Genomic DNA, 25,334 nt, shown 5'->3' with positions numbered 1-25,334 from the left:
TGAAGTCAAGATATATGACATCAATCTCTTCTCCCTTGTCCAGGTGATAGGTCACCCGGTTGTAGAAGGAAATGAGATTGGTCAAGCAAGACCTGCCCGCAACAAACCCGTGCTGGCTAGTCCTTAGGATGTTGGTGTTGGCCAGTCCATTAAGGATGACCTCTTTAATAAACTTTTCTAAGATCTTCCCCAGGATAGAAGTCAGGCTGATGGGCCTGTAGTTGTTATATTATACATACAATGTGCCTCTCACTGCAATCGAATTTCACCCTGTTCGATTTCTTTAGTAGAAATCTTAGGATATGATTTCTAATCCAAAGCAAGCAGTCCATGTGGATCTTCAAGAGCGACTCCCCACCTGCTTTATCATGTTTAAAATACACCATCAAGGGCTTTGGCACTTTGCACAGAGAGTCAGCGTGGCGCATCTACAATGCTCTTTCACTAATACACATCAAAATAAGGTAATGCACCTTTTTCTAGTACCTCACAATGGCAGTACTACATTCTATGCACATCAGTATGAGCACATTAATGAACGCGTAGACACGCAACTTGTACTAGATTTAATGTGCATTACCTAAACGGCAGTAATTGCACGCGTAGACGCACAGTGTCGCTGGGTTAAGCAGGGACCGAGGCAGTGCAGCATATCCTAGTGCAGTGAGGTCCAACCTTTTTGGCTGGCGTACCACAGATTAGCCCTGCACCCTCGTTGGTGCCACTCTGATCCCCTTTCCCTACGCAATTTGCTGCTCTGCTTTCTGCTCCCTATTAATGCCCCTTGCCTGCTCTCCCACTCTGCTTCCTGCTCCCTGTCCCCTCCCAGGGCAATGTTGTTCATGTCTTGATGGCTCAGGACTCTCTGCTGATGTGTGATTGGCCTGAATGAATCATTTGGCTTTAAATAGACAGACGGCAGCAACTGGGGGTGTAAGCATGTGTGGAGGGCCTGGAGAACCTGGGAAGAGGCAGGCGAAATGCTGGTGCAGTGACACAAGGGACCAGGGGAGCAGCCTGGAGGATACTTGAGCTACTGGCACAAGCTCAAGCAATTCAGATTGGGACCCAGGTGCAGGGGGATACGCTCTGCCCCCGAGGAGCAGGGCACGCATGCCCCTGTTGCGATGTGACCCTGGCAGCTGTACTCGGTGCTCCCCGTGCGCAACTGGGGGCCCAGACCCTGCTTCTGCATCAGCCCCTCCGGGGACGGAGCTGGTGTCCGGACACTGCCCTGCCTCCTCTCTGGTCTGCTGTGGTGGGACACAGGTGCTGAGCCGGGACACTGCTGCACATGCACAGCAGCCTTCAGTTCGGCACTTGGCAGCCTTTGCCCTCCTCAAGGCAGGGGCTGAAGGGATTTAGGGGCCTGGAAGGTTTTGCAGCCCCGGAGTGGTGACTGTGTTGCTTTTTTGGGGTGCAACACCAGGGCCAGACACGGTTCCAGCAGCAGTCCCACCAGCAACCGAAACACTCTTCTTCTGACCAGTGAGTCCCAGTTTATCCAGCTCAGGACTGCAGCAGCCTTTCTGGCCACAGCATCCTAGAGGAACTCATGGCCCCCGTGCTCCTGTCAGGGTCCCTGCTTCCCAAAACAGAGCCCGCAGCCTGTAAGCGTGTCTGCATCTGGTATGCCGGCAGTGTGTCCAGCTCTGCACCTGGCCACGCCAATGCAGATCCAAGTCGTTGCGTGCCAGTGACACCAGTTATTCTCTGCTCATTACTGACCACTCTCCCAGCTGCCAGCATCATCCAGAAGGGGGGCACATTTCCTGCCAGGTCACGGACAGGAGCGCTACGTGGTGGTGGCCCGAGACATGATACTCGTGGGGCCTGTGGGAAACTCACCGGCTGGACGTCGCATCCCGGGTCAGAGTCACACGGACACGATCCCGCAAGGGAGGTTTCAACCAGTTCAATGCGGTGCAAAGTCCTTCAGGCAGGGCGCGGGGAGGTGAGATGCAGCGGGGCGGCATCTCTCCGAGCCAGAAATTGGAGAACCGCGAGCCCTGTTTTCTACAAAACCAGAGTGACTGGCCTTAATTACAGGCTGGCCTTTTAATTCCTTCTGGACCAAACCCTGTCCCTTGCCCATTCGAAAGGAGGTGACGCCCAGCAGCGGTCAGCTAGGGGCCTGTGGCTGACCAGAGGGGAGGCACAAGGGGTGGGCGATGTGGGCACCTGCTGGCAGCCACGTGCCGGCTTTCCCTCTGGGCCGCCTGGCCTGAAACTCCTGCAATGTCCGGCAGCTGTGCCTGTTCCCGGGACACAGCTTGTCCCTGCCAGGGCAGTCCCTGGGGACAGGCTGCCCCGGGTGACTCCTCCCCCGGTGTCCCCGGCTCCGGGGACAGCCCTGCCCTGCAGCTCAAACGCAGCTGCTGCGAAGCCAGCTCTCGGCGTGGCTCCGACTCCCTCTCACTCCACATTTTGAGACCCTTGAGCCATGGCCACGGCATTCGCCCCAAAAATCAGCCAGGTCCTAATGACGCCGGACCCCCACCACATCCCCGGGTAAGTAAGGGCAGGGCCTGGGGCACCAGAACAGCACTGCAGCAGGATGCCCGTGGCTCGTGACAGAGGCTCTCAGCCTGGCACAGCCCCTGTGGCCGGGGCACGGTCCCCCTCATTGCTGCCTACGCCTGCCCCGGCTCGTCCTGCTCCGGCGCTGTCACTGCCTGCCGCAGGGCCCCACGCGCCGGCCAGGCTCCCGTGCGCCCTGCTTTGTTTCTGGGGGGAGGGAGCGGTCCCTGGCTGCACTGTGGGGTGGGAACACGCAGCCGGGGTGCGCCGTCCCTTGCATTGGGAGCAAGTCTCAGCAACGCTGTGTGCATCTGTGTACAGGCCTCCATGACAACCACCCACACGCCCAGCTGCCTGCTGAGCCGCGGGGAAGCCCAGAGAGCAGGGATGGGGGCAAGGGGAAGGGCGTGAAGATGGAAGGGAGCATGGGAAGGGGCAACAGGGGGCAAAGCAATGCAGGGAGTGGGCACCAAATGGGCCCAGCCCCTTGCTCCTGGGGGTCAGCTCGGGGTCCAGCCTGGCATGACTTTATCCTGCAGACTGGCAGCCCCTGCCTGATGCAACTTGGGGTGCAGGAAGGGGAGTTCAGAGCTCCTCTTAGGGTCCCCCCGCCTGGCCGGGATGCAGGCAGCGCCCCAAGGGGAGGTTGATCTGGGGAACTCCTCGCTGCAGCAGGGTGTCTGCCTTGCACTGCTGATCCCTGGGGCTGGGCTGCATCCAGCCTGCCAAGAGAGGACTGGTGACATGGGAGGGCAGCACTTGGATGCACTGGGGCTATCTGGGGCCTGGACACAGCTCAGCACCTTCCCCGTTGGGAAGCAGAGGTGCTGTACATGGAGCCGGCCCTGCGGCGAGCCTGACCCCGCCGGTGCTGTTTGCAGCTACGCTGGGTACTGCCCCCAGTACAAGTTCCGGCTGGGCAGGACATACGGGACGCTGACCTCCCAGCTCCTCACCTGCCCCGAGGTCGCCCACTCCCCACACCTGGTGCTGCAGCCGACCCAGGGCCCCTGCGACGACGCGCAGCCCCCAGAGCAGCAGGAGAAGCTGCTGGAAGTGCCGAGAGCCGGCTGGCGGGCCGGCGTCCTCCCAGTGAGCTGCAGCATGATCCCAGGATACACAGGTAAGGACGTAGAGCGGGTGCCCCCAGCCCAGGGGTGCAGGGCAGGACTCAGCTAGGCCCCCTCCCTTGCCTTGCACCGGTGCACAGGGGGCTGCTGAGCTCAGAGGGGGGGGGCACAGCCAAGAAAGCCGGGGTGGGATGTCCTGCCTGCTGTCACGGCGGCACGGCGACTCCATGTGTGATGCTGCCATGATGGTACAAGGAGCTGCACGTGGCCAGACCAGTGCCCGTGAGCCATGAGGGTGTTCGGCAACACCGGTAAGAACGACGGGCACCTGTCCCCGCACCAGGACTGGCATCCTAGTCCCGTCTCAAGTCTCCCGTGTAAACACCCCCCATGGGGCTGCCCCGTGGGGGTGCTTGGGGCTGCCCCGGGGGCAGGGCAGTGGCAGGTGGGGCCCTACACCCACCCCGCTGGCAGGAGCCCAGTCCGGCCACACCGGGGCCTTTCCCCCCTGCGGCCAGGCAGATGTAGCCAGCTTCTCCCACCTCACCCAGGCTGTCCCCATTGCACCTGGGGCTCAGGCTGCAATTCAGCCACCTCTTCTCTGTGCGCCGGACATGTGGTGCCCAGGATTCATCCCCAGAGCCCAGCACTTCTTCGCCAAGACCTACCTGGAGATCTGCAAGGAAGCTAGGAGCGACTTTGCCCGGCAGCAGCGCAGAGCCTGGGGCGGGCAGGAGCGGCCCAGGGCACCCCAGCCCTGCCCGGACCCCGCACAGGGGAGCAAGGTGAGGCTCAGTGCAGCAGCCTGGCATCTGCTGCTTCCAGGGGAGCCCTCTCCTGCTCTGCCCCTACCCCTCAGCTGGCCAGGAGCGGGGCTGGACGAGCCGTGAGGGTCTCCAGAGACCTGGGATGAAGTCCCCACCCGTTAGCCCAGGGGCCTGGCACTTTGCACCAATGCCTGCCCCAGCGAGGGGGTCCCAGGATGGTGTCTATGCCCCCACCCAGCGGGTTCCCCCATGCAGGCCTGCCCAGGAGGCTGCCCTCCCTCGCCCCACGGCGCTCACGACCCCTCTCCCACCAGGAGCCGGCAGCTGGGATCCCCGACTCGGATCACCACCTGCTCCCCACGGTCACGGGCAGGGCCCCGCTCCTGGCAGCCGCAGCCCCGCATGTTTCGCCCTACTCCATGGCAGATGACGACCCCCACAAATACTTCATCTCAGGTGAGACCCAGGGCGATGGAGCCTTGTCCCCACTCAGGCGTGGAAGGGAAACTGGACGTGATGGGGGGCAGCCCCTACCCATCGCCCTGGTGCTCTATGCAGGCTTCACCGGCTTCGTGCCCCGAGCCCGCTTCCTGATTGGAGCCAGCTTCCCCAGCACCACCCGCCGCGCCCTGCTGGAGTTTGCCCAGATGTCCCGCGAGGTCGGCAGCAGGCCCAGAGCCGCGGGCGCCGGCAGCCGCCTCCCGCCGCTAGGATGCACCCACCCTGCGGCGGGGGGGCTGCTGCCCCACTACACCGGATACATCCCGGGTGAGCGCCTGGCTGCATGGGGAAGGGACCCGCCAGGCCCCATCGCTCACCTGCGGCGGGCTCCGGTGGGTCCAGCTTGGCTGGGTTGTTCCCACAGACCCTGGAGCTGCGAGGGCTGCAGGAGCCAAGCAACCCGAGACTTGCTGTTGCATTTCCTTGTGCAACCCCGTACTCAGCTGGACAAGCCCCGTGCAAAGAGGATCCAGCCTGGGCAAGGGGCAGAGCAACCCCGGGGTCTGAGCCCGGCTGTGACCCTGGGGACAGCCCTGTGCCATAGGCTCCAGGCTTCTGCTTCGTCTCCCCTTCGGCACAGCTCACGGCTCCTTCCTCTGGTCCCCAGGTTACAAGTTCCAGGTTGGCCGCACCTACGGTCACCTCACCCACGATGCCCTGCACCTCGGCCTCCCAGGCAAACAGCGGCCGGAGTAGCCTCCCCGGCGGAGGACGCCGCTGAGCCTGGCCTGCGCGTGCCGGGGAATAAAGGCCCACGTGCTGCCCTCCGTGATCTGCAGAGTTCACACGCACACGGGCATCCACTCCCGGAGACCAGGCCGGGGCCGTGCACGGTGGGTGGGGGCTGCACCCCTGGGCCCAGCCCAGCCGCAGCCTTTCTCCAGCCGTCCCCAGGGCTAAAAGGCTGCGGCGGGGGCCTGGATCTCAGCAAAGATCCTCCCCGGCCTGTCCGGCCACAGCACCCCCAGCCCAGCTGCTGCGGGGGGTGGACCAGAGCCCCCGGGCTGGGGTGGGAATCACGAGCCGGCGGCCAGCGGAGAGCCTGGTCAGCATCTTTTTTATTAATATGCATCATAAATAAAGAAATAAATAAAGGCGAGACATCTCGTGGTCCTACCGGGGAAGTACAAAGTAGCTATGGTGCGACGTCCGCGGCAGCCATGTACAAGCAGAAGGCAGCCGTGCGGGCCCCCCCACCCCGCCTCCCAGCACCAAATACTGGCACGGCTTTGCCTAATACTGCCCCTGCCCATCTGTGCCCCCCCACTCCTACCCCTGACCTCATGGCAAAGAAGGGGTTAACGGATGGAGGCCACCCCCCCCCAGCCAGCTCAAGGCAAGGGGGGGACCCATTGCACTGCCCCACGCACAAAACCAGAACCCCACGGGGGCAGCCCCACGCTGGGAACTGCCCCCATCACTCCCTCCTCCCTTGCCCAGCCCCCTCCCCATCAGCACCTTCTCCCCCCCGCCCCAGGCCCCAGCTGCTCATGCCTCCTCCCTCTCCCCAGCCAGCCACATCCCCTGGCTCCTTGCAGCACCAAAAACCACCCCCACAGCCACGCAGGGCTGGTCACGGCCCCACCAAGATCCCCCCCGTCCCCTGATACTGGTCCCCACCTGCCTTCACCCATTGTAACCTCCCCTCCTGCCCCCGATGGTGCCCAGCCACGTGGCGTGGACAACTGGTGTGGTCCCACACGTGGTGCTGCGTTCACGTGGCAGCATGTGGATGCTGTGCAGCCAGGGAGGCCGTGGGGCTGCCCGTGGAGACCCTTGGTGCAGAATGCCCCAAACTGTGCCGGGCAGGGCTATGCCACACCGTGGCATGGGGCTGAGATGGGCAAAGCCCCACTGAAGGCAGCCAGGACCCCGCTATGAAGCTGCCGGGGTTCCTGCTACATCTGAGTCCACAGTCCAGGGGTGCTGGAGACGGCATGGGGTGGAGAGGCACGGGCCGTCCCGGGGGCTGCATGCACGGTGGGGCCCAGCCACGTGCCCGGCTGGCACCACGCCCCACAGGGCAGGAGGGGAAGGAACCCTTGGAGGCAGTGATGGGGCGGGGGATATGGGGCTAGCGGCAGCATGGCCTGCACCAGCCCCGCAGGAGCCGGGGGCGTGGTGCCCAGCGCCCCCGCGGCATCAATAGTCCTCATCTTCTGGGTGGGTGACGTACATAATGGGCACCAGGCCGGTGTCGGCACCCAAGCCGCAGCGCAGCCAGTCCCCATCCACCTTGGCAAGGACCCGCAGCAGGTCGCCCTTGTTGAAGCTCAGCTGCCCGGCCTCGGTGGCGATGTGGTGGCAAAGGGCTTTCACCTCACTGTGGGGAGATGAGAGGCCAAGGCTGGTCACGGCTCCCCACGCTCACCTTCCAGCCCTGCAGCACTGATCCCGGGAGCAGTGGCCCCATTGCACTGGAGACCCTGGGGTGGGGAGAGACTGCTCCCCAGCCGTGAAACCCGCCTGAGGGTGCAGCTGCCCACCCCAGAGTGTAGATGGCCTGGGGGCATCGTGCCCAGCCCCAGGACCCCATGCTGTGCCCATGCCACTCACCAGGACAGCTCTGGAGCCAGGCCGCAGGCTGGAAGCTGCTTGGGCTCCACGTCGGGCATTGGGACCTGCCCAGGATCGGGGGCCGGTTCTCTCCACATGCTGGCCCCCACCGTCTGCACCACCCGCTGCAGCACGGACCGGTCCAGGCTCAGCCAGCCCGAGGGCAGCCTGCCAAGGGACGGCAGAGTCAGCATCTCCACCCTGACCGAACTCACGGGCCACGTGGGCAGGGACTGCTGCACCCAGGGCTGTGGTTGCCTCTGGGGAGGATGGGAGGAACATCTCTGGGAGGAGGCAGGTGGAGGGGGGGGACAGGGGTCATGGTATAGTGGTGCTCCAGACATGCAAGGCCCCCCCTGCTTTCCTGGGGGCAAGGTTGGGGGTGATGCCTAAGGCTGTGTTGGGGTGACAGTGTCATGATGCTCATAGCTCAGACAGTGGGATTGCCTGGGGCTGATCCTGCCTCAGGCAGGGCTTGGACTGGATGCGACCCCGCGGGTCCCTGCTACCCCACAGCTCTAGGACTTGGATACCTGTTGGGCTGCTTGGGCTCCTTCTGCGCCTTCCTGGCCCCGAAGAGGTGCCCCCACTTCACAGGCAGGCTGCTGTCAGGAGTGCCGGGCCCCTCGGAGGGGGCTTCCCCCGGCCCTGGGGCTGCAGTGACTTCCTTCTGCTTCTCCTTCTTCTCCTTCTCCTTACTGCACTTCAGCTCCGAGAGCACCGAGTCCGGGGGGCTGCCCATCCAGAAGGGGCGGCTCCGCTCCCGAGCCTCCTCTGGGGGCTGCAGGGTGGCATTGGGACGCCCCTCCAGGGGGGCCTCGGCCAGGGGACAGGCCTCAGCTCCCTCCACCACGCCCTCACGGGGTGGCGGGGCCCGGCGGGGTGCAGACCCCTGCCCCTTCCTCCTTCTCTCATAGCGGAGGAATTTGGAGCCTTCGGCCGAGCCCTCGATGTAGACCTGGGAGCTCTGCATGAGCTGGTACCACCAGCCAGCTTGCTTGTCCTTCCTGCCCTCGCCCGCATTCTCCACCGCCTTCCTCCTCTCTTCCTCCGGTTCCCGCTCCTTACAAGGGGCTCCCACACCCGTGGCCCGCTGCCCGCCCCCCACCGGCTCCAGAGGCAGCCGGGCAGGGGCAGCCCTCCAGCTGTCGTGGTCCTCGGCAGCCCGGGAGCGCATGAGCTGCAGAGTGGAGTGGGCCGACAGTACCAGGTCCTGCTTGACCCGCAGCAGCTCCTTCTGCTGCTGCTGCTCCTTGCCCATCTGCAGCAGGCGGTGCTCGAAGAGCAGGTCCAGGCTGAAGGGCAGCAGGGACAGCGGCTGCAGCAGCAGCAGCAGCTCCTCGAACAGTGGCTGGCACACGCCATGTGAAAGGCACAGGAAGCCGGTCGGCTGGTAGTGCGCCAGGATGATGTCTGTGGGGGAGACGGCCGTCAGGCTCTCCGCTCTATTCCTGGGAGCCAGCATGGCTTGGGACATGGGAGCCCAGACCCACAGCCAATGGGCCACGGTGCATCTCCTTGCACCCCATAACCACCTCTCTGTGCCAACTCCGGGAGCCAGGGGCAGAAGGCATCAGCCTGAGTGGTGCAATAACTCCCCAGCAGTCTCCCCAGTACCCATTCAGTGCATGGATGCACTGGATCTATCCCCGTGCTGAGCCATCATGCATCCTCCCAGCACCAGGAGCTCGGCAGGCAGGACCCAGCAGCCTGGCCCAAGGGAGATGAACCATGCCCCCTTCATGGAGGTCTGGGGCGGAGGGGTGCATTTGAGGCACAGCCCAGCCCTGCTGCACCCCACTGGCTTCCCAGCTCTTGGGGTGCAACGGTGTTTCCGCTCTCACTTGAGAGCCAGGAATCCAAGGCTGGGCTTGGGAGACTGATGGCCTGCAGGAGAAGGGCTTGCATGGTGCTGTGGGGTGGCAGGGTCCCCTACGATGCTCTGCTGCTGGCCAGCTGGACCATCAACAAGGAAACACAGTCTGGGGATCTGGGGGCCTCTGCAAAGGCCTCTGCTGGACCCTGGCTGAGCACCAACGCTCGTGTCTGGCCAAGGCTCAGGAGGGCTGGGCTGGGCCAGCCGGGAAGCCTGGCAGGGAGGGAGACCAGGGCGGGGGGAGGTTGTCCACTGGCTGCCCCTGCCCACTCACCCTCGTGGTTATACAGGTGGTTGAACCAGAACTCCAGGGACCGGATGCTGCAGGGGGGGAAGCACAAGACCCTTGATGCAATCCTTGCAAGTCCCATGTGGAAGCACGTGCCTCAATGACATATACATGCACACACATTCGCACATGTACATGCATGCACAGATACACACGTGGGCACACCCACGTGCACACAAATCCACATACCCATGTGCACACGTGCATGCATACCCACATGCACACACCCACACAGCCATGTGCACACACGCGTATGTGCACGCATGCACAGACACACAGAGATGCACACATTCACACACACAGCCCCAGCCAGCCAGCCTGGCAGGGCAGAGAGGTTTTAACGCTCCCATTTCCGGCCTGGGCCTCATCCCCTCTGCATCAGCTCTGGAAGCAGAGCCCTCTCCCCCGCTCCCTGCCCAGTGTCTGAAGCCCCCTCCTCCATCCCAAGCACGGTGCCAAGGCAGCTGGCAGAGGGGCAGGGAGCCCCCGGCCTTGGAGCAGAGCCGGTGCCCGCAGCCCACTTACTTGAGGAGGCCGAAGATGAAGGCGTTGAAGCGCATGGAGTGGCTGGTGAGCTCGGTGTGCTGGCTGACCTTGCTGCACAGGCTATGCAGGAGCTTGGTGGAGGGGCCTGTGGAGAGGGGAGCTGTCTGGGCCAGGGGTCTGCACAGGGCTGGGGACAGGACCCCCGGCAGCCCCAGCCCAGCAGGGGATGCGCCCGGCCCTGCTCACGCCAGCCCTGGCGCTCAGGGAGGGGCTGGGCACCAGGACCCTCGAGACACTGCCACCACCCAGGGTTTGCCGTGACCATGAGCCGGCCCCTCCCCAGCCTGGCTGCAGATAGCCTCAGCAGGGACGAGCATAACGGACCCGGGCGAGCGGCACATCTCCGGGCCCCACCATCCGCAGAGCACTCGGCACCCCGGCAGGAGGGCGACGGGCCCCAGGGTGGTCCCCCCTGCCCCAGCAGTACCTAGCTGAGTGGAGGCCTCCACCACGCTCCAAGGGATGTTCCTCCGCTGGCCCACGATCATGTCCAGGACATAGGCCTTGAGCCCGTCGCTCAGCACGTCCTGGATGGCCGGGCACAGGTACTTCAGGATCAGGTGCCCCACATTGGGGCTCACCGAGCTGTTCCCCAGCTTGGCCTGGCAGTGAAAGCAAGCGAGGGTGAGCACAAGCAAGCTCTGACCCCTCCCAGGCCCCCCGTCTCTCCTTCCCCACCCGTGGCCCCAAGCACCGAGAGCTGCCTGAACACGGGCGTGGGGGCAGGTGGGAGGGGGGAGCAGGGGATGCTGGAGGAAGAGCCCCCATAGCCCCAGACCCTGGGCCTGGGGGCATCTCCCTTCCCCCAACACAGCCACAGCTGGATGGCGACTTCGCTGCTGTGTCGGGGCAGCAAACGCCCAGGACTGCCGACCCCCTCCCGCTTGCCCAGGCCGTCTTCGGCCCCCAGCAGCTGCCACCGGCAGGGATGCACCTGACTGCGGGGCTGGGGCCAAGAAGAGCCCATGGCAGGTCAGTCCCTTGTGCTACAAGCACAGCGCTGGGAGCTGCACGGGTCTGTCCGTCCCCGCACCGCAGAACAGCTCCCCCGGGCGCTGTCGGGGGGCCCAGGCCGGCTGCCCGTCTGTCTACCTCGCATCCCCCTCATCTGTCTGGCTGCCTGTGTCAGGGGAGCATCCCCTTGCTTCCTCCGGACCCACCGCGGTCTCACGTCTGAGCACCGAGGAGGGGGAGCACGAGGGTTAAGGCTCAGACCCGGAGCCCAGGTCTCTGGCCCGTCAGCTCCAAGCACGAGTGATTACAGGGCAAGGGAATCCTGCTAAAAGGAGGCTGAATGCACGAGGCTCGGGCCCCAGCCGCGACAGAGGCGGGGATGCTGCAGTCACCCCAGGGTGGGGTTTAACCCTTGAAGGAACCCAGCAGGGGCGGCCCCACAAAGCGACAAGGATAGTGAACCCCGCCGGCAGCCACGCAGCCGGCAGCTGCAGTAGCACACACTTGCTCCATCCATCACTGGCGGCCGCCCAGGGGCATATTTGTAATACCGGGGCAGGGAAGTACCGAATGCAGCGCCTGGGACGGGGCAAGGGAAGGAGCCGTGCTCCTTTCGAGACTCCCCCCTGCAAAAGGGGACTGCATTTCCCAGCACACAAAGTGGGGATCCCCAGTGGGGCCTGCACATCACTGCCACACCCCTGGCTTGTACCCAGGAGGTCCCACGTCCTGTCCCACCACATAGCCTGCCATCACTGCAGACACAGGGCATGGGGGTCTGCTATTTGTGTCGGGGGGGTTGAGCATCTCCCAGAGGCACTGGGTTTTGGCTGCAGCCCAGGCTGGGGATGGGACTGGTCTGTGCCAGTGCTCCTGCTGGGACCAACCCTGCAGGGTCCTGGCTGGAGGGTCTCACCTCTGCGCTCAGGCTCAGCCCCGCACTGCACTGGGGGCCGGAAGGGATTTCCCCCCGATCACACTGGTCTGGACTGGGGGGTTTCCTTCCTCTGCAGTGAGGACACGGCCTCCACCTGGGGTCTCTGGAGCATCTAGAGGACTTTGGTGGCCGTGGCCCCCCGATTTCGCTGGGGCAGGCTCGGGGGCGATGCCTGGGGCTGTGTCAGGGTGATGCTCAGAGGTCGGAGATGGGGTTTGTCCAGGCTGGTTTGGACAGGACTGATCCTGTCGCAGGCAGGGGTCAGACGTCTCAGGCACAGGACGAGGATTTCAAAGGGAGTTTGGCGAGGGCTGAGGACGGTGCCCCTCACGCCGGAGCGAGGCCGGGCTCACAGCCTTACCTTGACCCCCGGGTCCCTGCTGGTTCCGAAATGGGCCACGATCAGGTCGACGGCGGTGTTGATGGCCTTCACCAGACCTGCGGGACAGCCCCGGTCAGGGCAAGCCGGACGCAGGGGCCAGGCCAGGCTGCCCAGGACAGGACTGGTGCTCCCGGCTGGTCCCAACCCACACGCACGGGGAAGCCGGTGTCGGTGCATCCCGAGGGGACCAGTTAATGCTCTGCCCTGCGCGCAGAGCCAGCGCCCTGCTCCCATCCCACCCCCATCAGCCCTCCCTGCACCACGAGACCATGCCATGGTGGGCATAGTGGGCTGCACAGGGGGTTTTGCTCCCATATGCAGTCTAATGCCATGGCAAGCTGCGGGGGGCGGAGGGGTGAGACACAGGGACCCCCCCCAAAGCCCACCCTGTCCCAGCCAGGCCAGCTCCCACCTTTCTTTTGCAGCAGGTCGATGGAGATGGACTCAGTGTTGCCGTCGGGGGACAGGCAGAACTCAGCTGGGGGCTTCTCCGCCAGCGAGAAGTAGTCGGGGAAGAAGTCGGTGTAGTTCAGCTGCAGCTGCTTCATGGACTGCCCTGCGGGGCCGGAGACAGGAGGGCAGTCAGAGACCTGCCAGCGCAGCCTGGGCAGGGGTCTTAGTCTGACCTACCTCCCAGAAACCCCCCTGCAGCAGCCTGACCCCTCGCCCTATCCCAGGGCCAGCGCAGCCTCACGAGGACGTGCTGTGGGGGGCCACGCCTCTCCTGGGCTGCAGCAGAGGCCAACACCAGAGACAGCCTCGCGGGTGCAGCTCTCCAGGGCTTCCGGGACCCCACGCAGGCCAGGGCCGTGGGTCCCAAGCACAGCAGCAAACCCACAGAAGCAGCAGCCTGCAGCACGGCACCGCCAGCACCGGGAAGCCTGGCTGGCATGCATGCTCTCGGCTCCAAGGGAGCATGTGGCGCATGTCTGCACCTCAGTGCATTCACCTGGTGCGTTCCCCAGGGTCGGGGCATGCATCGGGGGGGGGCTGGAAGGGCTCGGGCGTGCTTGCTCTACCTGCTTCTCCCTAGCTGGGTTGGGGGCTAAACAGCACAGGGTAGGGCGGCACTGTGCAGCCCAGTGAGGCCCTGCAGTAGAGCCAGGTGCCCCGGGGGCTACAACCTCCCACCTCCAGCCTGCATCTGGCACAACAGGGACCTGTTGCCTTGAAGAGTCACATGGGCGATGCGGCGGCTGCAGTCGGCTCCCATGGGCTTCTGGCAGGGGCTGGGCACTTTCCTTACAGCCATTTCAGCTGGGCCATGGGGGCTTACATAGGCTCTGAGCATCCAGTGGCATTCAGCCCCCGCTCCGACTCCCCCCACCCAGCATGAGCACTGGCACACTCATCACGTCCCCGGCACCTCCGCCGGGGTGGGCAGCGTGCCCCAGCCAGGCAGCGGTCCAGCCTGGCAGGTAAAAGGGCCGTGACAGGGGCGCACCGTTGAGCCGGCAGTGCCTGTGGCCGGGGTTGAGGGTGCCAGGGAACTCCAAGCCGGGGATGCGCCGGGGCAGGCGAGGCTCCGAGACACGGTCCAGGCCCAGGGGGTTCCTCCGCCTGTATTCCCGCCACTTCAGCGCTTGAGGGGACAGGTGGTTGGCTAGTGCCGCGCAAAGGGACCAGGCACCGGGGAGGGAGAGGGGAGAGACAGGAGGAGGTAGGACAGAGACAGAGAGAGAGACAGCAAGTTAGTGACAGGCCAGCAGCATTTCCGAGGGGTTAGCGCATTTGCCAGAGGCTGCAGCCAGCAGCAGGGGCCTGAGGGGCCTTTCCTGAAAAGCCTCCCAGGCTGGGGAGACACAGCATGCATACAAATGCAGGAGCCGGACTGGGTCAGACCTACGGCCAGCCCATCTCGCCCAGTCTCCCACCTCCGAGCTGCAGCAGGGGGAGAGCACCGGACCCGCCAGACCTTGAGCGTGACCCTTGCTCCCAGAGCCCGGGCAGGGTCTGCTCCCAGCACCTGCACGGCCGGAGGCAAAGTCCCGCTTCAGCCACGCAGCTGGCGACACCACTGGGGGGTCACCGCCACCAGCCGGCCTGGCCCCCGGTGGCGGCTCTAAGCCGGGTGCATGGCACATACCATTAAGAGGCCGCCCCGCGAGGCTGCCCAGAGACCCCGAGCCACCGGCCTCGATGCCATTCCTCCAGGACGGCTCCGCGGAGGCCCCAGGCGCACCCCCAGCCAACACAGACCCACCATGGAGGTGGTACTCAGACACTGGTGTGCCGCGCTCCGGCGGCCCTTCTGCCTTGGGCACCGGCTTGGGGCTCTCGTGGGGTGGCGCAGCCAGGCAGGGCGGCGGGGCCGCGGCTGCTGGGGAAGCCCGGGTGGGCAGCAGGCTGGCAGAAAGTGGGCAGGACTGGCTGCGGGGCGGGTGGGTCTCAGCGCCGGGCGAGCCGGAGGAAGAGTCGGCGCTCTGGAAGAAAGGCACGTGGCTTTGCACAGGGGAGTAGCTGCCCAGCGGTGACGGGCGCGTGGTCTCTGGGGCGGGCTTCCTGTCGCCGCGGCCCGCGGCCCCATCAGCCGAGCGGTGGCTCAGTGGCGTGGCATGGCTGGGAGCCCCGGCGGGCACGGACACAGGCGGCTCTGCCGAGGTGGCCGAGGCAGAGGACTGCGAGGCGGAGGAGGCGTGCTGGCTGGCGGGCCGGCTGCCGGCGTAGCTGTACAGCTGGGACAGGCTGGAGGCGAAGTGGCTGTGCAGGGCGCGGGCCTTGGGTGGCTTGCTGAAGTGGTGCTGGAACACGAAGGGCTGGATGGGCAGCGTGGTGGGGCGCTGGTCCTTGCTGTAGCGCACCACGGGCTTGCTGTCCGCACCACCGCCTGCGGGAGAGGGCCAGGAGCCCGAGCATCAGAGGCACGGCCAGCCCACGACCCGGCTCGTACTAGTGTGGAAGGGGTTAATCTACCCCTGATCCCATGCAAAAGAGGGAGAGATGATGCAAGAGAGGGAGAGATGGAAAGAGGAAACCAGGCAGAGCAAGTGGGGAGACAGCGAGGGAGGAGGTCGGACCCGATGATCTACAAGGTCCCTTCCGACCCTACTTCTATGGATGGAGCTGGATGCGGATGCTTGGGCCTGTCTGTCCCGCTGCTGGACACCTTCCCCCGGGCAGATGGGGCAACAAGGCCAGGCTGGCAGTGCAAGGGACATGCTTGGGGCAGGGGCTGGGCTCCATCCAGCCCCAGCCACTGGATCCGTGCCTAGGACACAGCTGGTACAGGAGCAATGGGAGGACATCCTCTTCTAGGGATTGGGACCCCGCAGCCAGTCCTGCCAGGGAGACGTGGCACTAGGGATGGAGGGGAGCTCACGGGAGCCCTGCAGAAGGGCTGGGTCAGTCGACCGCAGTGCATGGTGCTGCATGGGCTAGGCTGCAGTCTGCAGGAGTCAGTGCATCCTGGTGCAGGGACTATCACGTCTCCTTGCTGCACCATGACACACAGGATACCCAGGCCACGGGCCCCATCCCATGTCTGCCCAGCACAAGGCCAGCATCCCAGTGCCAAAAGCCCGGCAGGGAGTGGGCTGCGCTGGGGAGGGAGAAGCAATGCAGCTGGCCTGGCCTGGCTAGACAAGGTTTACCATCCACCCCGTTGTCCCCCAGGCTGCCCAAGAAGCTGGCGCTAGAGGCTCACTCACCTGTCCCGTGGCCGCCGGGCAGCATGTCACCGGTGCTTGCGTCCTGGCTGGCACTGGCCACCAGGCCGTCCTCAAAGGCATGGTCCAGGCGGTATCCCTCGCAGCTGCGGTGCATCCCGTGCATGAAGGGCAAGGGCGGAAGACTCTGGCTGCGCCGGGCTCTGTCCTCGGGGAAGGCTGGGCCATCGCGCTGCGTCTCTGGGATGGGGGAGAACTCTAGTGAGGAGTCACCACTGGAGCGAAGCGGCGGGGAAGCCCCGTTCTTCTTTCGGCCCTTGGCCAGCTCAGCAAAGGAGGTAACGCGCTTTGGCGGGGAGCTCTGCAGGGCCAGCGCAGGGCTCTCACTCAGCTTAACCGGGCAGCTCAGCATGCGCTCCAGAGAGCCCAGCCGGCTCGTGGGGCTCCGGTCCAGGCTCCGGTCATAGCTGCGCGAGCGCTGCCGGCCAGCGTTGAGGTTGGGGGGCGACACGTTGACATAGACCTGGCCCTCAATCACGTTGCCCTCCACCTCCCCTGCAGCCACACCCTTCCCTCCCTCCTCTGGCTTCAGCTCCGGCCGCCGGAACAAGTAGTACTCGGTGGGCTGCGCCGGGCTGCCTTTGGTGTGGTCCTCGGAGCAGCTGGTGATGGATGAGCCGGCAGGGCTGGGCGAGGACTGGGAAGACAAGTCGCACGTGACCAGCTTGTAGTAGTTCTGGGTGGCCACGACGAGCCGGGCCTGGCTCTGGAAGCAGGAGGTGAGGTCGGAGCCGTCAGCCGCGCAGGGCTCGCAGGGCAGGTGGTAGGAGTTGCAGTTGGCATCCAGCACCGGGGAGGCGGCGTGGCGGCAGCCGCACGGCTTCCCCCCGCTGTCGGGGCCGTGAGACTCGCAGGACATCTTGGATTCGGTGGGCGAGGGCTGCAGGTCCAGGTAGAAGGCGCCCGTGTCCGAGTGGCTGCAGAAGGAGGAGTCGCAGGACAGCGGGGCCGAGTTGAGGTTGGAGCGCGAGTGCCCGCTCATCTTGTGATACAGGGCGCTGAAGTTGACCAGCACCCCGTCTGAGCTGTTGCAGGACGAGTCGCTGACGTAGCCCATCGGCTGGTCCGCCAGCTCCGACTGGCTCGAGGTGCTGTAGCACCGGCAGGCCTGCAGCTCCGTGCTGGAGCAGCTGCAGCTCTGGCTACGCGGCGCGCCGGCGCTCCTGGCCGGCTCCTCGACGCCACCGGGGCCCCACTCGGCATCGCCGAGATCGAAGGAGAAGCCGGCGGGGCCCCCGCGCAGGCAGGGGCACTCGTCCAGCTCCATGCGCTCGGCGGCCATGCGGCACCGGTTGGCGTTGTGCCGCTTCGGGGCGGTGTCGCCCGCCAGCCTGTCCTCCTGCCCATCCACCACGCCGGCGCGGCTGGCCGCATGCCACGGCTTCACAATGGGCCCAGTGTCGTGCAGGTGGAAGGGCGGCTTGCCGCTCACCAGGGAGCTGTGCAAGTGGAAGGATTTCTGGCCTCTGTCATCACCAAAGAGGCCACGGTCGTCGCCATCGCACAGGAGGAAAGGGTTGTGCCGCTTCGGGGCGGCGAGGTCCCTGGCTTTGCCCTCCTGGCTCTCAGCGGCCTCGGCCGGCGCCTCCGCGGCCTGGAGCAGGCTACTGTAGACCAGGGAGTCGGCCTGAGAGAGGTCGCGGTCCGGCAAGGCCGTGGCCCGCATGATGCCCAGCTCCGGCGGGCAGAAGGGGTTGGTCCGCTTGCCCCCACTGCAGCACTGCCGGTCAGGGACCTGGCAATGCACCAGGGGGATGTGATGGACAATGAGCGTCTCGCCGGTCAGCTTGGGCGGGCTATCCATGGCGGTGCGGGGCAGCGGCCAGGCCGGCACTACCCATGCAGTGTGCAGGGCATGCAGGCGGCACGGGGGGAGCACATCTCACAAGGGGGGGGTCCCGCACCTGCAAAGACACAAGACACAGCGGGTCAGGGTCGCCTCCAGCATTGCAGGTCCAGGAAGCTCGGGTGCAGAGCCCCTGCCCCTCACTCCCGGCTCCATAGCTACTAAGGCCCCTTTCTTCCAAGGATGTGTTCAATCCCTTAATGAGTTGGTGTAATAAAAGATATCACACCTACCCAAATAACCTGGCCTGCCTATGTCCTTAGACCAACATGGCTACAACCAAAAACCCTGCAGGTATCATGCAACACACCCATGTCCTGCAGCCTCGCCTCCGGGCTGCACCCATCCCCTTTGAGCCAGTGCTGTGTAGCCGTGGTCATTTTCAAGCAGAAAGCCCCAAAACCTGTTTCCTAGTGACCGTAGAGTGAGCCAGGACAGGCCAGTAAAGGACAGGAAAAAAACAACTAAAGCAGCATTGAGATCACAGTCAGCAGAGCATGGGGCCTGTACTGCTACATGCAAGGAAAGACCGTGCCTTCAGTAATCCAAATATACCACATCACAGCTGCATCTTAAACCATCAGCAGCACGAGCAGTGATGGGTGTAACCGAGCATATTGGATGCTTTTTGCTAGAATTGATGCATTTTTACAAAGATTCTCTAACTGTCAAAAAAACAAGAGAAATACAGTACAGAAGAAGCAGGGCAGTGCAGAACAGCATCGCACAACAGGGAGAGGGAAGCAGATAAGAAACCCTCCCTTTTACTGTCCCATAAATCCCAACTAATTGACGCCTTCCAAGTCCACCAGACCCCTGGGTCTGTCCTATCCCCAGCGTTTCAGTGAAACAAAACCAACCAGAGAACATGCATTAGCATATTTAGACTGACACAGCTATAAATATAGGGTAGAGACTGGAGGGAAATCTGGAGAATTCAGCAAATTCAGGATGACATGCAGCCTCCCACAGCGTTTTCACAGGCAAGCTGAGGAAGTCCAGGTTGAATAATGAATAGTAAGGTGGATAGAAACTGGCTGGATCATCAAGCTCCACAGGTAGGGATCAATGACTCATGGTCTAGTCGGCAACCGGTATCAAGTGGGGTCAGTCCCGGGGCCGGTTTTGTTCAATGTCTTCATCAATGACCTGGAAGATGGGATGCAGCGCACCCTCAGAAAGCTGACGCGTGACACCAAGCCGGGGGAGTAGTAGATGCACTGCAGGGTAGGGCTGGGATTCAGAGAGACCTCAACAAGTTGGGAGGATTGGAAAAGAAATCTCATGGGGTTCAACAAGGACAAGTGCAAAGTCCTGCATTTAGGACGGAGCAATCCCATGCACCGGGGCAGGCGGGGGGTGACTGGCTGGGCAGCAGCTCTGCAGAAAAGGACCTGGGTGGACAGGGGACAAGAAGCTGGACAGGAGCCGGCAGTGTGTCCTCGTGCCAAGAAGGTGACCAGCATCCTGGGTGCATGGGTAGGAGCGCTGCCAGCAGATCCAGGGCAGCGATTCTCCCTCTGATCAGCTCTGGGGAGGCCACATCTGGAGTCCTGTGTCCAGCTGTGGGCCCCCACTGCAGAAGGGATGTGGAGACATTGGAGAGAGTCCAGTGGAGGGCAAGGAAAATGGTTGTGGGGCTGGAGGACAGGACTGGTGAGGAGAAGAGGAGGGAACTGGGCTAATCGAGTCTGCAGAAGAGAAGACTGGTCCTGGCTGCCGGGTGGACTCGGGGATAACCGCTTCTCTCTTTTGAGGAGTCCACAGCAAAAGGCCACGTTGCAGACCCGTCCCTTGCCGCTACAAGAGCCAACCTGCCAGGCTGCTTGTAATCAAGGTGACAGCTCCTGCAGCTCTTTATGGCCAGCCTCATCCCTAAAACCACGGTGGATGTGAGGTCTTGGTGCACACTTGCACATGTGTGCGCGCACACGTGCACACACAGACACGCGCACCCCCCCCCCCAGCTGTTCTGAATCAGGCGGCCTGGGGCTGTTCCAGCCTGAACAAGCATCATAACAACTTGCCAGGCTTCACCGCAGGACAGCTGGGTGAGATCGCGCCTGCCCCACAGACCCCAGGGACAGGAAGGGGCCAGAAAACTCTGCTAGCAGAGCCAAAGTCAGCCTCTCGCAGCCTCCACCTACCCAGGGACCCCGCTGGGCTGCACGGCCCAGGCTCCCGGCCTTGTGGGCTGCAGCCACCTGCATTTCACGGGCATTTCGTACCCCTGACACAGGCATGCCACATAGTGCCTGTCACCTGCCCGAACCTCACTGCTTCCTCTCCTCCTGGTGCTGCTGCATGGACCCGCCACCCTACCCCACGCGCCCCAAACAGCCTGGGCTCGGAGCACAGCACCCAGCAGCAAATTGTCACAGCCCCAGGGGCTCACCTGAGCCAAGGCATCCCCATCCCCAGCAAACGCCCCTGGGGAGAGCATGGCTGGGGTGCTTTCTCCCCCCAGCTCCGTGCCAGGACACACTGCAGCCCAGGCCGAGTGCAGGGTGGGAGGCTGGATGGCAAAGCCGCTGGAGCGAGCAGAGGCCAGGGCACCCCTGGGCAGCAGCAAACATGCTTTGGGCCAGTGCACGTAGCGGGGACGGCCGCAGCCGCCCGCAGCCGCGTGCCCTCCGTGCACCGCGCAGCCCAGCCTCCCCCTGCCCTGCACCATCCCCGGGCCGGGCCGTCTGCCCTGGGGTCCGCAGGGAGCTCCAGAGGTCACAGCCAGCCCAACCCTGCCTGAGGCAGGGGCAGCCCTGTTCGAACCAGCCCGGACAAACCCCGTGTCCGACCTCTGAGCGCCAGGACGCCAACAGCCCTGACAGCCCCAGGCATCACCCCCGCCCCTGCCTCAAGGAAGGCAGGGGGACCCACTGCTGCAAAGAGGGTCATAGATGCTCAAGAGGCCCCAGGCAGGACCGTGCCCCCCTGCAGAGGAAGGCAACCCCCCCAGTCTGTGCCAATCTGAGCAAGGGATAAATCGCTTCCTGCCCCCAGCGCGGCATCGGTTTGAGCCTGCACCAGGGCCCTGCGGGGTTGGTGCCAGCACAGCCCACTCCCCCTCCCCAGCCTGGGCTGCACCCAGCGCCTCCGGGGGAGGCTTTAGAAAACAAACCACACCTGACACATAGCAGAAAAGGAGTCGGAGGAGGGAGGAGGTGGGACTGCTTCCCTGGAGAGGTGCAGGCAGACAGGCAGCCAGACTTGAGCGGGCAGTGAGGCAGCCTGGCAGAGCCCCAGCAGCAGGATCTGCTTTGCTGGAAGGCCCCAAGCCGCGGCTGGTGAGGACGGGGTCCGAGCAGCACAGACGTGGCACAAGCATCCACGCGAGAGGGCTGCGGACCGGCGCGGCTGCCTCCGCGCAGGGGATGCGACGGGGTCCCAGCAGCCCACCCCGACATCCCCGAGCCAGGACACCGGGTCCCGGGAGCCGGCGCCAGCTGAAATACGAGCCCTGCCAGCAGATCCCACAGGGCTGGCACGCGCGGGCTGGGGCGCACCGTGCACACACAGCCTCACGTGCCTGCCAGGCTGCTCACACAGGCCCCACATCCCAGGGAGCCCAGGCACAAGGCGCTGACACAGATCATCCCACGGGCCCACGCGCCATCGGGAGAGGGCCCCCGCAGCACCCAGGCTCGGAGATGAGCAGGACGCAAGCCGGGCGTGGGGCCTGACCGGCCTTTTCCAGCTCGGCTGCCTCCGGCTCCGTGACTCACCCCTTGGCAGGAACGCGGCACGAGCCAAGAGACAGACACGGGCTCTGACTCACAGCCACGGGGCGCCCGCTCCTCTCCCACCGCACCCCAGATGCATGCCGTCAATGACCAGAAGCAAATCTGCAGCGGGGAGGACGGGGGCTGCGACACGGAGACGGACTGCTGCAAAAGGAGGCGAGCCGAGAGCTCGGCCGGTGCTCGCTGCTGCATTTCTACAGCATCTTTCTGCTCCGTGGGTCTGAACGAGCTCTAAGGATGGAGCAAACCCACGACCCAGGACCCAGGGCAGGTCTGGGCCCTGGGACCAGCTCCATCACACAGGGCTCCTGTGTGCAGAGATGCTGCTTAGCTGTGTCCAGCCAGGGAGGCCGAGATTAACCCCCCTGGGCCACAGGACTGTAGCAGGAGACTGCTCCAGACCTCAAGTGCAGTCTGGAGTCGCAAGGTGCGCAGCACCACGGGACGGCACGGCCAGCTAATCCCCCAGTGCTTCGGGGTCCCTGGTCAGCTGGCCTCCAGGGCCTGGTCCTAGGGGAGCAGCAGCAATGCAGCGGCTGGAGACAAACCCCGCAGGGAGGCGCTGGGCACCTGGCCCAGCAAACAGGGGAGGGCAGGCAAAACCCACTGCAGCTGCTTCAGCCCTGCTAACAGGAGTAATGCTAGTGGGCGAGGGGATGGGGGCGAGGGGGGTATCATCCTGGGCTGTCCAAGCCTGCCAGGGCCCTGGATCTCCAGCTTGCAATCACAGCACCGCCAAAAAGCGGGGCTGGAAAGGAGCTGTGGGGGTCACGTCTAGTCCAAGCGCTGCCTGGGGCAGGATCAGCCCCGTGCAAACCAGCCCAGACAAACCCACTGTCCAACCCCTGAGCAGCACAACACCGTCACCCTGACAGCCCCAGGCATCGCCCCCGGCCCTGCCACAGGGAAAGCAGGGGGGCCACAGCCACCAACAGTCTGCTGCTGCAAAGGATGCTCGAGGGACCCCAGGCAGAGGCTGTGCCCCCGCTGCAGAAGAAAGCAACCCCCACCCCCTCGTCCTGGTCTGATCAAGGGGGGAAATCCCTTCCTGCCCCTAGTGCAGCATGGGTCTGACCCTGAGCACACGGGCAAGACCCTCCATCCAGGGGAGACCCTGCAATGCACAGCCCAGTTCCCATCCCCAGCCTGGGCTACAGCACCCAGCGCCTCTGGGGGAGGCTTGAAACCCCCTGACATGGAGCAATGCTGAAAGCATCCTCTCCACTGCACCCAGCCAGGCCCTGCCCTCCCTCCACCCCTGCTACGTGAATGGACACAGCTCCTGCCTAAAACCACATCCTAGCTCCTTCCCTACAGAGGCAGTGGGGAGCAAAGAGTCTCAGCGCTGCACAGTGCAAGCCCTGCAGAGGCATGAAATGCAGCCGTGTCTGGGTGGGGAGGAGGTGGCAGCTGACAATATACAATAGCATCCTGCAAGCTGGAGACAAGAGGCCAGGAAAGACACGGCTCTCAGCTGACAACAGAGGAGGTCTCCAGGGAGCTGAAGAGCTTGCAGCAACAGAAATACCCCCCCCCCACACACACACACACACACAAATACATGCATGCACCATGCCAGGCGTGGCTGCATGTGGCCTCAGGCAAGGGGCTGGGGTGCAGGATGGGGCTGGGCAGGCACGGCAGGGCTCCATGGCAGCTCCGCCAGCAGCTTCAGCCTGTGCCTGCAGAGCCTCAGTTGCTGAAAATGATGCAAAGCTGCTCGGGGCATCATCCGTGCTGCACACAAGCGCTCATAGCCTCTGCGCCAGCTCCAGAGCCCGCTCCCCTGCCCCGGCCTCCCCGAGGGCTGCGGCTGCAGGAAGCGTTGCCCCTTGGCAGGCCGCGGAGGCCGTGCGGGGACCAGAAGTAGGAGCCGGGCTGCACAGGCCGGGAGACACCTTCCATCGCAGCAACGCTGCTGTGCAGTGAGCCATTCAGATGAGCTGGCGCGGCGCCCAGGGCCCAGCATCCTCCCCCCTGCCTCTGCATGGGAAGAAAAGGGCTTTTCAGTGCGAGACAGCCTGCTGAGAGCAGCCATGGCGAGGCGCCAAGCCTGAGAAAGGGCCGGGGGACTAGACCCCTCTCTGCTGCAGATGCCCGCAAGCTGCAAGCTGCTGCAGAAGACACCCTGGGGACTCACTGCGACAGGGTTTCCTTCACCTGCTGTTGTGGGGGGGAGTTGGGAATGACTTAACCCTTCCCCCACGTTCTCCAGGTCGAAATAGGAGCCTGGCTAGGGATGGGGATGGGGCTGCGGGATGCATCCACCTCCCAGTGCTGCCCAGCCCATAGAGAATCAGGCTGGCAGGGACAGCTGGGGGGTCCCATCTAGTCCGAACCCCTGCCAGGGGCAGGATCAGCCCTATGCAAACCACCCCAAGCCGGTCTTAATCCAACCAGACCTCCCAACATGAGCACTGCTGGCTCTGCGCCTCCCGCGGGAGGGTGGAGAGGAGAGGGCAGGTAGGTCTGGACGACCTCCCGGCTGCGGCACCGGGACAGGAAAGGCCGCTGCACGAGAGAGAAACCCAGGGCAAGTTGCCCGTGGCTTCAAAGCAGCAGGACAAAGGCAGGAAGGGAGCAGCACTGCATTCAGCTGACACGCACAGGGGCCGTCTGGGGGACGGAGGCATCTCCAGGCCAGCTCAGGCCCACGTCCGCTGGATCCGTGCCCTGCGAGCAAAGCCGGACACTCGATGCGATCCTTTCCACGACCTGCTCAAGTTGCACGGCCGTCGTGCAGGTACTTATTCCGCCTAATGCTGCCAAGCACCGCTGCCCAGGCCGGGTGCGACCCAAGGCCTCCTACTCCAGCCCCTGCGGCGATGCAGGCTCCTCCGCGCCCGACCCACCCCACACAGGCTCCCCCGTGCCCCCGGCCGAGGGTCGCACTGCCCCGGCTGCGAGGAAGTGCTGCTGAGAGACAAGAGGAGAGCGACTCGCCCTCTTCTCTGTGGATGCCTTGCCAAGATCTCAAGGCCGCTACCGTGGCCCCCCCGGCAGGACAGTCCCAGGGCCTGCAACCCTTCCGCATACAGCAGGCTTCCCAGATCCTCTCTCTTGTGTTGCTCTGCTCTGGACCCTGTCTGGATCATCCTCCTTGTAATGCAGCACGCAAACCTTAGCCCAGATCTGACCCATGTCAAGCAGTGGTACAATCGCACCCCCCCCCCGTGCCCCACAGCCCAGGCTTCCCTTGCTGCAGCTTGAGCCCATTGCTCCTTGTCCTGTCGTCTGCCCCCACTGAGAACAGCCCAGCTCCAGCCTCTTTGCAGCCCCCCTGCGGGGAGGTGAAGGCTGCTGTTCAATCCCCCTCGGTCTTCTCTTCTGCAGTCTCAATCAGCCCATTTCCCTCAGTCTCTCCTCACCAGTCCTGTCCTCCAGCCCCACAACCATTTTCGCAGCCCTCCGCTGGACTCTCTCCAATGTGTCCACATCTTTCTGTAGTGGGGGTCACAGCTGGACACAGACTCCAGATGTGGCCTCCCCGGTGCCGAATAGAGGGAAGGATCACTGCCCTCCATCTGCTGGCAGCGCTCCTCCCAACGCACCCAGGATGCCGGTAGCTTTCTTGGCACCAAGGGCGCACTGCCGGTTCCTGTCCCCCTTGTCCCCTGTCCCCCCAGGTCCTCTTCTGCAGAGCTGCTGCCCAGCCTGTCCCCCCCAGCCTGCACCGGTGCAGGGG

The 25,334-nt window shown here is 64.3% G+C and overlaps 2 protein-coding genes across 6 annotated transcripts in view; one reads left to right on the top strand and one right to left on the bottom strand.

Annotated features, from left to right (window-relative positions):
• Positions 1 to 1,988: 1,988 nt before the first annotated feature.
• Positions 1,989 to 5,953, top strand: FAM166B (family with sequence similarity 166 member B). Its single transcript, XM_019531912.1, is given in 7 exon segments — positions 1,989 to 2,511; positions 3,402 to 3,643; positions 4,218 to 4,375; positions 4,672 to 4,813; positions 4,916 to 5,125; positions 5,466 to 5,517; positions 5,519 to 5,953. Coding segments are annotated over 7 exon segments (933 nt in total). The 5' UTR covers positions 1,989 to 2,443; the 3' UTR covers positions 5,580 to 5,953.
• Positions 5,954 to 6,365: 412 nt separating this feature from the next.
• RUSC2 (RUN and SH3 domain containing 2) overlaps positions 6,366 to 25,334 on the bottom strand; it is a 37,122-nt gene continuing 18,153 nt past the window's right edge. For 3 of the 5 annotated variants that reach the window (XM_019531907.1, XM_019531908.1, XM_019531906.1), the window contains exons 2-12: positions 16,046 to 17,967; positions 14,485 to 15,225; positions 13,843 to 14,001; positions 12,811 to 12,954; positions 12,378 to 12,454; positions 10,553 to 10,727; positions 10,105 to 10,210; positions 9,565 to 9,611; positions 7,948 to 8,827; positions 7,415 to 7,582; positions 6,366 to 7,181 (exon numbers count right to left, since the gene is read on the bottom strand). In XM_019531907.1, coding sequence (XP_019387452.1) covers positions 7,001 to 7,181; positions 7,415 to 7,582; positions 7,948 to 8,827; positions 9,565 to 9,611; positions 10,105 to 10,210; positions 10,553 to 10,727; positions 12,378 to 12,454; positions 12,811 to 12,954; positions 13,843 to 14,001; positions 14,485 to 15,225; positions 16,046 to 17,867 — 4,500 coding nt within the window. In that variant the 5' untranslated portion in view covers positions 17,868 to 17,967 and the 3' untranslated portion in view covers positions 6,366 to 7,000. The remainder of the gene's footprint in view (positions 7,182 to 7,414; positions 7,583 to 7,947; positions 8,828 to 9,564; positions 9,612 to 10,104; positions 10,211 to 10,552; positions 10,728 to 12,377; positions 12,455 to 12,810; positions 12,955 to 13,842; positions 14,002 to 14,484; positions 15,226 to 16,045; positions 17,968 to 25,334) is intronic. The other 2 variants (XM_019531909.1, XM_019531911.1) reach the window with 2 other exon arrangements.

Source organism: Crocodylus porosus, unplaced genomic scaffold (genome assembly GCF_001723895.1).
Source record: "Crocodylus porosus isolate Cpor-Errol unplaced genomic scaffold, CroPor_comp1, whole genome shotgun sequence".
Classification (NCBI taxonomy): domain Eukaryota; kingdom Metazoa; phylum Chordata; order Crocodylia; family Crocodylidae; genus Crocodylus; species Crocodylus porosus.
Note: the sequence above shows the minus strand (reverse complement) of the source record. Positions and strands in the feature narration are given on the sequence as shown.